Source organism: Crocodylus porosus, unplaced genomic scaffold, assembly GCF_001723895.1.
Source record: "Crocodylus porosus isolate Cpor-Errol unplaced genomic scaffold, CroPor_comp1, whole genome shotgun sequence".
In the NCBI taxonomy this organism is placed as follows: domain Eukaryota; kingdom Metazoa; phylum Chordata; order Crocodylia; family Crocodylidae; genus Crocodylus; species Crocodylus porosus.
In genome coordinates, this window is record NW_017728949.1 from 34,824,505 (window position 1) to 34,836,731 (window position 12,227).

At 38.7% G+C, this 12,227-nt stretch overlaps 1 protein-coding gene across 1 annotated transcript in view; it reads left to right on the plus strand.

Moving 5' to 3' along the window:
* The window catches only part of NCKAP1 (NCK associated protein 1), a 49,900-nt gene that overhangs the window by 24,370 nt on the left and 13,303 nt on the right, over positions 1 to 12,227 (plus strand). The window contains exons 14-18 of the mRNA XM_019554034.1: positions 2,807 to 3,025; positions 5,710 to 5,840; positions 6,227 to 6,324; positions 10,580 to 10,673; positions 11,778 to 11,860. Of these exons, the coding sequence (XP_019409579.1) occupies positions 2,807 to 3,025; positions 5,710 to 5,840; positions 6,227 to 6,324; positions 10,580 to 10,673; positions 11,778 to 11,860 (625 nt within the window). The remainder of the gene's footprint in view (positions 1 to 2,806; positions 3,026 to 5,709; positions 5,841 to 6,226; positions 6,325 to 10,579; positions 10,674 to 11,777; positions 11,861 to 12,227) is intronic.

Sequence of the window (12,227 nt, forward strand, 5' to 3'; positions counted from 1 at the left end):
ATGGACTGAACTACGGATAGTCAGAGTAGGTCACCTGTGTTGCAAGGGCACAAGCCAGGAGTCCAGAGCTGGAGGTCACAAGCTAAGATCAAGCCCCAAATCAGGGTTAGGTTAGGCAGTGATCTCACCTGTTTTTGAAAAGGAGGCTTAAATATGTGAACTCTGTCCCTGTTAAGGAAAGCAAGAGAAGACTTCGGGTTTTTTGTAAATATTGAGGGCTGCTTGATGCACTTCCATGTAGACTACTGGTGGACCTCTCCCTTCTATGAATGGTTTTACTGAAGGGTAAATGTCAGCTCCTGTGGAAGTTTTCTTACTGTAACAGCCACTGATCTTGATGCTGGAATTCATCTCTTGTAGGGATTTGTCTACATCTTTCATATTAGAGTATAAGGAATCAGTGGGACTGTGAGGTTCAGGGTATGACCTTTGAGCACTTCAGGCAGGGATATTTTTGGGAGGAGACTGTGGTTTAGAAAAAGTGAATATTGTTGATTTTTCATGAAGGCTTGAGGTCATGATCCTAAACCATTGTGGCTCTCCTCGTGTTTATTTTTTGCTTTGTGGATTGGTGGTCAGTCTAGCAGCAAGCTGGCAAATTATTCCATAGGATGTTGAGAGCAGTCTCGAGCTAGAAATTGGACATACTGGTCAGAAGAGAGAAAAATTTGTCAATTTTTCTTTTTTGGGGTTTCTGAATTTTTTTAAATGATATTCCTTCCAGAGCTTTGCAGTTTACCTTTAAATAAAGGGTTCATTTTCTGTCTCATAAACACATCGGTTTTTTACTATTTTAAACTTGTATGTTTGTGGTTGGTTGGACTATTGTTTATATTGTCTCCAGGTTTATTTTGTAATGTGACAGTTTCTGAATTAGGTTTTAAAAAGGGAAGATTGCATCACAAGTAAACTTGTAAAAATAGTAAAAGTTTCAACAGTAAATATTATTTACTTGTTTTACAATTAAAAATGCTTTAAATAAACTTGTATCTAGCCCAGTCAATTTGAAGGCAGTAATAATAGTCAGCACATGTGCATCTTTTATACACACATACCTAATTATGAGTGTGTAAATCTATATTTGACTATGAAATTAATATCAAAACACTGAATTATTTGGACCTTTCTACGTGACTATACAATGGCCTTGTCCTGTGAGATGCTGAGGAAACTTCATGTGCACTGAAGTCAAAGAATTCTGGAGTGCTCAGCATCTTGCAGGATCAGTGTTGTATGGCAGATGTGATCTGGAGGGTTGAGATTGGGACTGAGCATCTGATATACAATTCATGTGTGCTGTTAATGATTGTTGGTGCAAATTCAGGCATACTGCATACTTCAGTTTCCTTGTCTGTAAGTTGTAGGAGGGAAGGACTGGGAGGATTTCATTTTATATAACACTTTGCGATATGTCAATGGAAGCACTACATACATAATTAAGAAATGGATTTCACTAATGCATGCTTCCATAAATGCTGTAAGAACTTCCTAATTTGAGCAGGCATTTACCAAAGCTAGGATGTTGTTTAGAAATGTTGTTTAGAAGGGTCTCTCTCTTTATCTTGATAAGCTAGTTCATGTGTGGAGAGCCTGCAACACAGATGCCACAAGTGGCTTGGGCACTCTGTGTGTGGTATGTGGCATATTGGACCAGGCAGCACGGCAGCAGGCAGGGCAAAAGGCATTATGAGTAGCAGTGGATCAATCGGGGGCATAGGGTTGGGAGCAGAAGCACAGTAGATCAGGCAGGGGAAGTGGATTGGAGTGTCACTTGGGGAGGGTGCAGGGCTGGTTTATGGTACACCTGCCAAAAAGGTTGGCCCCCACTGTTATAGTTCTCTAACTGTTCACTGTTCTCTTGCCACTGTCCTATTTTTAAGTTTTTCTCTTTTCTTGTTGTCAGGTGCTCTTAGGCTTTGTTGGACAAGGTGGTATATAAATTAATTGAATGCATTAATAAAACAGGGAATGCTGTAGTCCTTTACTTGTACAGGCTAGAAGTAATCTTATTAAGTGAGTTTGTTTCTAACTTCTTTGATACTGTACGATAGACATGAGTGTAAGGAAATTGTTAGATGGTCCATTCTTTATACATTGAATTATCTTCAGTTTGCAGTGTATACAAGTGACATTACAATCTCTTCTGTGATCCTAACAATACTTATGCACAGCAGCAGGAGCTAATAGTTGTACTTTTGAATCCTTTTTCTTGTTATATCACTTTACATTTCCTTTTTGCTTATTTCAGTGGTATTTTTATTTTAAATCTTTTATGAATTGACAAATTATAAGAGCTCTTTTTGATTAAAAAAATCTGTCCTAAATAATGCTCTCAAGAGTAGTTGATGCTTGGCTGCTGATTTAGTTTTTACACTATGCTAAGTATATTTTTATGCATCATACCATTACAGATAGGCATTTGCATGATGCATACCATTTCAGGAGTTTTTTACTTTATCCTGAAGACCAATAGTTTGAGTATCATTTATCTGGTAAAACACAGTTCTGTTAATATCTTGATTATATTAAATATTTACATTAGGAAGCCTCACAATGTTATCAGGGATGTGTGTTTTAGGTGCATCGTTTTTTCTTTGCTGTTTACCTCACTCTAAAAATGCAGGAATTATGCATTTGTTTTAATTTTGGTTATAAAAAATTGAGGTGTTTCGTACTAGCCAGTTAGTGACATATTCAGATACATTGGAATATCCTGTATTTTATTCATGTAGAAAGACCTGAATTGTTATTCAGTTCATCTAATGTATGACTGCAACTCTTCTTTTTGATTTTTTTTTTTTTAAAGGTCAATTGTTGGAATGACTATGTATAATCAAGCAACACAAGAGATTGCAAAACCTTCAGAGCTGTTAACAAGTGTAAGAGCCTACATGACAGTCCTTCAGTCGATAGAAAACTATGTGCAGATTGACATCACAAGAGTATTTAACAATGTTCTTCTTCAGCAAACTCAACATTTAGATAGCCATGGAGAGCCAACCATTACCAGCCTGTACACAAACTGGTAAGAAATCATTCATGTGTATTATAAGCACAGGATATATTTACACTTATCGAACCAGGTGGAAAAAGGAAGCTAGCCATTTTAGAAGGCAGGGCAGCATGGCACTTTAGTGACTGACTAGCCTGTTCAGAAAGGCTTTCAGGTATAAGGCCATAGCAGAGAAACTAAACAAACTCTTTGCATCAGTGTTTACTGCAAAAGGTATTGGGGAAATTCCCATGCCAGATCAATTCTGTCTAATAGATGGTTTGAAGAGCTGTACCACATTGATAAGAGAGAGTTTTTAGAACAATTGATAAACTAAATACTAATAAGTCACTAGAACAAGATGGCATTTACCGAAGGGTTTGGAAGAAACTCTGAAGTGTAATTGCAGAAATGCTAACAATAGTATGTAACCTATAATTAGAAACAGCCTCTGTGCCAGGAAACTGGTGGGTTGACAACAATACCCATCCATAAAAAAAAAAAAAAAAAAGGGCTCCATAGGTAATCTGGAAACTGCAGGCTGGTGAGTCTCACTTCCATCCCTGGCAAGTTGGTAGCAGCTGTAATAAACTAAATCATTAGTCACATGGACAAATATAATCTGCTAAGGCGGTCAGCATGGGTTTTATAAAGGCATATCCTGCCTACAAATCTGATGGAGTTTTTGAGGGTATTAACAAGCACATGGACAAGGGCAGATCCAGTTGGCATAATGTATTTGGACTTCCAAAAACCATTTGATGAGCTCCTTCATCAAAGTTTAAACAAACCAACTGTTGCTACAGGATTGGAGGGAATGTTCTTTTGTGGACTGAGAGCTGGTGAAAAGACAGGAAGCAAAGGGTAGGTATAAATGGCGACCTTTCAGGATAGTGTAAGGTCAGAAGTGGGGTCCCTAAGGGATCTGTGCTGGGCCTTTTTTTTGTTCGACATTTTCATCAATAACCTGGAAATGTGGGTGTGCAGTGAAACTTTCCAAGTTTGCAAGATGATACTATCCGCTTATTCTGGGTTCTGAACTAGCTGTTACAACTCAGGAAAGAGACCTTGGAGTCGCTGTAAATAATAGGCTAAAAATGGCAGCTCAGCAGCAGCGACCAAAAAAGCCAGTAAATATTGGGCATCATTAAGAAGGTAATTGGAAACAAAATGGAGAACATCATCGTGTCCATTACACAAATTCATGATGAACCCACATCTTGAATACTGTTCCCCCCATCTCAAAAAGGATGCATCAGAATTAGGAAAGATAGAGAAAAGGGCAACCAAAATGAACAGGGGCCTGCAGCAGTTGCTATATCAGAAGAGACTAAAAAGGCTTGGACTCTTCACTTTGGAAAGAAGGCTGAAGGGGCATATGTTATAAATCTATAAAATCATGAAAGGTGTTGACTAAGTGAATAGGAAACTATTGTTCATCAAGTCCCAAAATACTAGAGCCACAGAGCACATGACAAGTTTTAGAACTAACAAGAGAAGTCCTTTTTTTTAGGCAGTGCATAGCTTAGTTGTGGAATTCATTGCCGCAGGATGTTGTGGTGGCACATATAGCATAGCCAGGTTATGAAAGGACTGAATAAACGGATGACAGATCTGTTAGCATCCCAGCTTCAAAATGGTGCTGGGGCACTTTAACTGAACTTTATTCGACAAGCTTGTTCACCATTTTAAAGTGGGGGGGACGCTGAATGCACAAGATGCCAAGTCTGCTACAGCATACTGTAATTATAATACATCAAAGCAGATGTCCCACATGTCTACAGGCACTCAGATGCTACTTACAAACATTAAAAAATAAATAACCTGTGCTTTGCCAGAAGAAGCAGCATGTTAGTTCGGCCTCACTTTTGCAGCATCTATATAGATTAGGCACTTCAGTGGGGCTTTTTTTTAATTCAATAGCTGATTGAATCAGCTATTAGATAAAAGGGTCAAAAAAGCTGCACACAAGTGCCTGATATATACTGATGTTGGGTGAGCCAGGTCCAGTGCCTCTTTTGGGCGTGTGCTGGGCTTGATGCAGGAACGCACTGAGTTTAAACCAAAGCACCGGTTTTCAGGTTTTTTTAACATCTGTAAGCAGCCAAAGGTGAAGTCCTGTCCTGCCTTCTGCCATTTATCCGATTACCCTGAATAGCTTGATCAGCAGGTTTAAATTGTCTATTATGGATATTCACAAGCTTTCAACTTCAAACAATATTTATGTTTCTCTGAGTTAAGTGTGTGCAGTGTAATGGTATTGAAAAAGGTCTGTGCACCAGTTAAGCCATTAAAATAAGTCTTAAGTAGATGAGTAATTAATCCTTTGAATGGGCATTTATATGCATACATTTTTGTCCAATGACACACTGGAGAGCCACTGCTTCAGAGTAGACTCAGTCGATTAATCAGGTCTGCTCTGCACGTGAGCTGACACGCTGCCCTGCATTGCATGCATTTGTATAAGCAGCAAAATGCGTGTCCATGCAGAAAATGGCAGCGGTGCTCTTTTGAACTAAAGCATCTTCTATGTGTTCTAGTTTGAAAGCGCACCACTGCCATTTCACTGCTTATGCAACTGTAAACATCGCAGTGTTGGGCATTTTTCAAAGCGCCTTGTACATGTACAAATGCCCCTCGTTATTGAACTGTATACTGTCTGCTTATGTACGCTGAACTGCATACTTAAAAAAAATGCCTTTTCTTTCCCTACCAAGGTATTTGGAAACCTTGTTGAGGCAAGTCAGCAATGGTCATATAGCCTATTTCCCAGCAATGAAGGCATTTGTGAACTTACCTACAGAAAATGAGTTGACTTTTAATGCTGAGGAGTACTCTGATATATCAGGTAAACTGTGACTTAATTCTCCATATTGCTTATGAAGCTTTTCTTACATGCTTGAGTCTGAGAGTTACAGAGAGAGGTTGGACTATCAGCCATGTTTTCAGAGAAGCTTTGTTATCCATAACACTTTCTGTCTGTTCTATACTTCTCTCTCCTTCTCGCTTCTATTTCTGAGAACTCATTTTTTTTAGATTGTTGGTGATTCTATGGTTTCAGGGGGTACATGCATATGTTATAAATAAATACAGCAGATGGATTTAATATTGTAGTGTGACCATTATTTTAAATGTTAACATCAATCCAATTTTAAGCCCACTGTGGTAGAATGATATTGCTCATTAAATTACTTCAAAATAGATGTTTGAATGAAGACTTGTGTTACTTCTCAGAAATGAGGGCACTCTCTGAACTGCTGGGACCATATGGCATGAAGTTCTTAAGTGAAAGTCTTATGTGGCACATTTCTTCACAGGTTGCTGAACTTAAGGTAATCACATTTTAATTCTTTTCCCCTGTACCATTTATAATACTGAAGAGGCTCTGTGTTTACAGCCTATGACTATAGCTGCACTGCATAAAAACTAAACATTCGTATTTTTTCCTCATTCTGAATGTTTACCTTCCTTATTGATTTGATTTTCAAGTGGGTTTTGTCTTTGTGACTCCCAGGGCTGAGGGATCACTGTGGTGGCAATCTCCCTGTCCCTAGTGGTGCATGAAGCCCCCCAGGCAGGGGTGATAGCTAGGAGAAGTTGTGGGGACCCATCATCCACAGGTGTGGGACTCTGGGTCCTAGCAGCTGCAGGCTGCTTCCAAGACTCAGAGCCCACAGCTGCTGTGGCTGGGAGTGCAAGGTGCTCTTGGCTTGGCAAGGTGCACCCCTGCAGTTGGGAGCCCACAGCTGATGGAGTTCCCAGCAGCAGGGGAGACCCTGCTACACACAAAGTTAAAGTTTAATAGCAACCAACTATAAAGTTACTACACATTTTCAAAGTCTAACTTTATAGCTGGTTGGAGCTTTCTATTGTGTGATAAGTATGCTGCACATGTAACTGGTATCAAGGTAATTGTGCAATTACTTAACCAGTTCAATTGCACAATACCTGTAATGTGTCGAGAGAACCGTTCTCTCACACACTCATTTTATTGCACATTTTCAAGAAACTTGCATTTTCCTTAGTATCTGTGAATTTCAGTGTTGCTGAATGGCTAGGGAGTGTAATGCCATTAAAATATAAGGGTACTTCAAGCCCTTTCCAGTTCCATCAAGAGTGTACATTACCCGTGGCCTGGGGTGAGCAACAATAAGCTTGATATGGTAGTCTAATTCTTCTAAAATTATTCAAATCCTTGACTTGCACCATGAAACTTTCAGCGGTGCATGGGGGATATTTTGGTTACTGTTCAAGTGCTAGCAATTTATATGTCCTTAACAATTTCTTAAAGCTGTTTTTCAGAACTAGCCTTTCAGGTTCTTAAAGGACTATTTTTTTTCCAGAAAACATACAGAACCACAAAAGCAATTAATAGTAAAGCTCTGATTTGCAGAAAATAATTTCTGAGGCACATAAGAGTAGAGCTTATCAGAGGAAAAACTAGTTTTCATCAACTTTCATAACAGTATTGTGTCTGCAGTAAACATGAACGAAATAATGAAAATACTCATCTGGCTGGCAGGGAGCACAGTTTTGGTGAAGTCAGGTGCTGTGAAGCCATACTGATGTTGGGAGTGGAATGGGTTGTGAAATCTCAGCCAGAAGCAGCAATGGCTATGCTCCACATGCTTCCTTTTACTTTCACACCCCAAACAGGGCTAAATATTGGTTCCTGTGTGGACACGCTAGAGAGAAAATGAGGTGGTCACAGTTTGGAGACGAGATTCTTTGGGTAATGTGATTGATATATTTTATTAGATCAACTAAAATAGCTGGAAAAACTCTTCTTTGCAAGCTTTTGGATACAAACACCCTTCTTCAGGCAGAGGGAGTGTCTACAGTTGTGTGCTGTCCTGGTTGGGAGGGAAGCCATCCATGAGACTATCCCATCCAAGAGAGCATGTAACAATTGAAGATGCTTCCTCTGCCTGAACAAGGGTGTTTGTACCCAGAAGCTTGTAAAGAAGAATTTTTCCAACTATTTTAGTTGGTCCAATAAAAGATACCACATTACCCAACTAATCTTGTCTGCCTATGTCCTTAGACCGACACAGCTACAACTAACACCCCTAAACATGGTCACAGTTTGTCATTTATGCAAATAACCCTTGTTTCAGGTCTACCTTTCTTACCTTTAAATATGATGGACTTCCCATAATGCTGAGGGATTGGCTAATTACAAAGTTTTGGTAAAATTAGTGTATTGTCCATAACTGCATTCTGGCAGTCCACTTGTGAGGAACTAAATTACATTGGTCACAACTGCAGTTGTGTACAAATTGAGTTAGCTCTCATTCAGAAGGGGGTCTTATTGAGGTCCCTGTAGACAGCAAAGTGCCTAAACATTTGGACTTGGCATATATAACAATGCATGGTGAAGAAGTATTTTTTTTTCGTCTTACACAACTTCATAGCTTCATCTTAATTCTTATAACTTAATTTTGGAAGAAGGGAGCATAGATGTGACTGACTTTGTCAGGGTTTTTAGATGGACCTAAAAGTGTAGAGAGGGCTTACCCTTGTCACCCCTTCTTGAATCACTGGTCTAGTTTCAAATCTAAATTGGAACAGACCTGCAAGATAGTTTTGGAAGATTACCCAAATTAGCTAGTAATTTCAGTTACAATTGCAGCCTTTGTATTTAACTGTACCATGATATTTGTCTGGTTCTGTGTCTGCATCAATATTTAATCTGTTGTTCACATTCCTTGTTTACCAGTTGCATTGTTTCAACCAAGCTCCTGCATGGGTTGAGATAAATATGGTTTGTAAAGCAATTTGAAAAGTCATTTCTTGAACCTCATGCCTTCCAAAACCAAATGTCCTTAGATAAACCTGGCACTGTCCTTGTGCCAGCTTTGGGAGTGAGGTGATGATAGAATTTTCCACATGCTCCCCTTCAGAGCATCTCTAACAGTTCTATATTGATAATAATCTGTATGCTGGTTGATAATTTATCCTATTTTTTTCTCTTCCTCTAGCCTATTGTTCTTTTGGCATATAGCTATTGGTAGCTACTCTGGGTTGACAAGTATATACTTCAAGAAGGGGGTGTTTTTGTTTTCCCTCTCATAAGGCAGTCGTCATACCTGGTAGCTCTCTTTCAATCCAGATATCCCTAGAGCAGTGATTCTCAGCCGGGGTGCTATCTAATCCATTTAAGTATGGCAGGGTGCAAGGAGCTAAGCACTTGCTCCTTCCCTGATCACCACCTCCCAGCCCCTGTTCAAAGAGATAAGCACTTGGTCCCCTCATCCCCCACCACCATCTCCTGGCCTTCTGCAAGCAGGTAATTATTGTAATAAATTCATTTTTGAAATGGAGTGTTGCTAGATTTAGAAAAGTTCTGGATGGAAACCAAAAAGGTTGAGAACCATTGCTCTAGAGCAGTGGTTCTCAACTGGGGGGCTGGTTTGGGAGTGAGGGGCACCAGCAGAGCCAGGGGGCTGTGGGTTGGGAATGAGGGGCATCGGCAGGGTCAGGGGGCTGTAGGTCAGGAATGAGTGGGGCCTCAAGTCCAAAAAGGTTGAGAACCACTGTTCTAGTATATCCTTTCTTTCTGTTTTTACACCAGGCAAGCTAACCATTAAAGAATGGACTCTTGAGAAAAAGAGGGCATAATCATTCTCCGTTTAGTAACCTCCAGCCACACATGTAGAGGGCATAATCATCTCTCTGTTTAGTAACCTACAGCTCAAACAAATGCTCCCATGTAAAGACATACATCTGGATTACCCGCATCTCTTCAGAGATTGGAGTATTTTTAACTGTATTTCCAATTGGTTATTTTTTATTGTCTATTTTTATTTTATTAAAATAGACCTTTCTTGCTTGAAAGGATTTTAAAACAAGTACTTGACCAGCATTAGGTGCCTCAGAAAGGTAGCACCAAGTCTTCGTCTTGGATCCATTAGTTAAAGTCCTTAATGTATACATTTGGTGAATAATTACTGCAGATAAGTTATTACATTTATATGCATGTCACAAGGAGCATTAAGTTGTGGATCAAAGAAACACATTGCCTTTACAATTTTTCCTTTTATTTCAACCATGCTGACGTGCTGAAAATGGGCATGTTGAATCATTGCTTGGAATAGGTTGAATTGTTTTTTCATACAGTTTTTTCCTGCTGTACTATTGAGTACGGAGATGTTTGGTGCTTACAGAAATCCAATAAACCGCCATACAATCATAACTAGTAAAAAGAGCAAAGTAATGGGCTGCTTTAAGAAAAAGTAATTGGAATGTGTTAGGATTAGAATATCACTTTAGCAGATTTTAGTATGAAGATTTATTTTGTAGTTTTACTGGGTTCTATAAACTCATTTTTATGGAATCTCATACTTTGCTGAAAATGCTTTTCCCATCAGCAGTTCTTCCTCCTTTTGGTCATTCATGGTTTTCCATTTGGTATACAACTAGGACCTACCAGAACAATCTTTTAGTTCCTTCAGGAAACAATGAAACAAACATATGGATTTCATGAGCTCAGTTTCCTGCTTGCCAAATTGAAATGTCCTAAAGTATGCACTTATCTTGTTAGCATACTGAGATCTGTGGCTGACCTGAGGTCCTGCTTCTCTTTAGAAACTTGTGGTGGAGAATGTTGAAGTGCTAACACAAATGAGGACCAGCTTTGATAAACCGGACCAGATGGCAGCACTCTTTAAGAGATTATCGTGTGGGTAACTTAACTAACAATGCTTTTGTTAAAGATGCTGTTCATTTTTGGGTTTTGTTCCTGCACTTTTACTTGCAAATAAATATGAAAAACTAACCCATGTGATATAAATATACATGAACAATACAATTTAAGATTTTATTTTTATAGTTAAGCACAATGCATACAAACCACTAAGTTTTAAAATTTGTTCCACTTGTGTGCATACAGACAAAAATTGAGACATTGGTATAAATTCCACAAGTACTTGAGACCCAATTCCAAAATTCCTATTGATCCCCAGTTAGAATCAATAGGAATTTAAGCAACTAAATACTTTTGGAGGGGCTGACTTAAGGATATTATAGTTCTGGCTATCAGGGTATCTGTGCTATATTGTTTACCCAGGCTGTCACTTGTAATGAGTATAAACTTGTTTTCAAAACTTGTGCATCTGAATAGCTGTAGACACAGTGTAGAATGTACTAGTTTTATTGGCAAACTTCTTTGTGTTTGGATTCCATCATAGTAAGTATATTGTTGCAGCTTTTGTGGAGAGAACCATTTAACTTAGATGAAGATGCCAGAGAGTTCAAATATTGGTGACTATGTGCAACAAATGCAGTTTTTCTGAAGTACTCAGAAACAGTATATGTAATTTGTTGTATTATGTCTACACCATAAACTTGGAGAGCCAGGGAGCAGTATATTCAGATATGTTGTGCTAAACCATGCGCATTACCTCTCAATTTGAAAGCAGTCTAGTTCAGTTGGTGAAGGTCCATGGGCATGCTAAATAGCCTGATTCTCAGCTTTTAATTAGCCTGTCTTGCAGAGCTGCACAAACAGGACTGTTCTGCTTCCAACTGGGGAAGAGCATGCCAGAGCAGCATAGTGTTTCTGAGTATGCCTCTGCTTGGCAGGGGAGGTTTGTTATAGACATGTCTATTATCAGCTGTGCACAAAAGATTATTGTCTCATAGTTTTAGCTTTTGGGAAGTATCCCTTTCTCAGACTGTCATACACTTTCAACTTTGTGAATTATTTTTCCTCTGCTTTTGAAGAGTCTCTTGTTTTATAAATGGTGATAAGTTCTAATGCACTTTTTTTTAAAATTTTCTTCAGCTGTTGACAGTGTTTTAAAGAGGATGACGATTATTGGCGTAATCTTGTCTTTTCGCTCACTGGCGCAGGAAGCACTTAGAGATGTAAGAAATAGCTACATTTATTCTAATACAGTTAGAATTAAATTCAAAGATTAGTTAGTATGGTAGTAAAGGGTTTTACCATTCAAAGGTTCTCCATTTTTAAAGTTTATTTTGAATTGTTAAATGTCTTGTGCATCAAAGAGATGTATACAGAAAATAATAAAACCCTGTTCCCCATTCTGAAAGATGAAATCTGGACTTCTGAAGAGTTTATTATTCAAAACTAACAATGGTGGGGCTTACATTTGCACCTGTACCTTCACGATGTGCAACAGCATGCTTTTCAATTAAAAAAAAAAAACAACTGTAAAGGTTTTTTTCTTTTGCCCTTGTGTTCCATTGACTGATCAAATTTGAATATAATAAG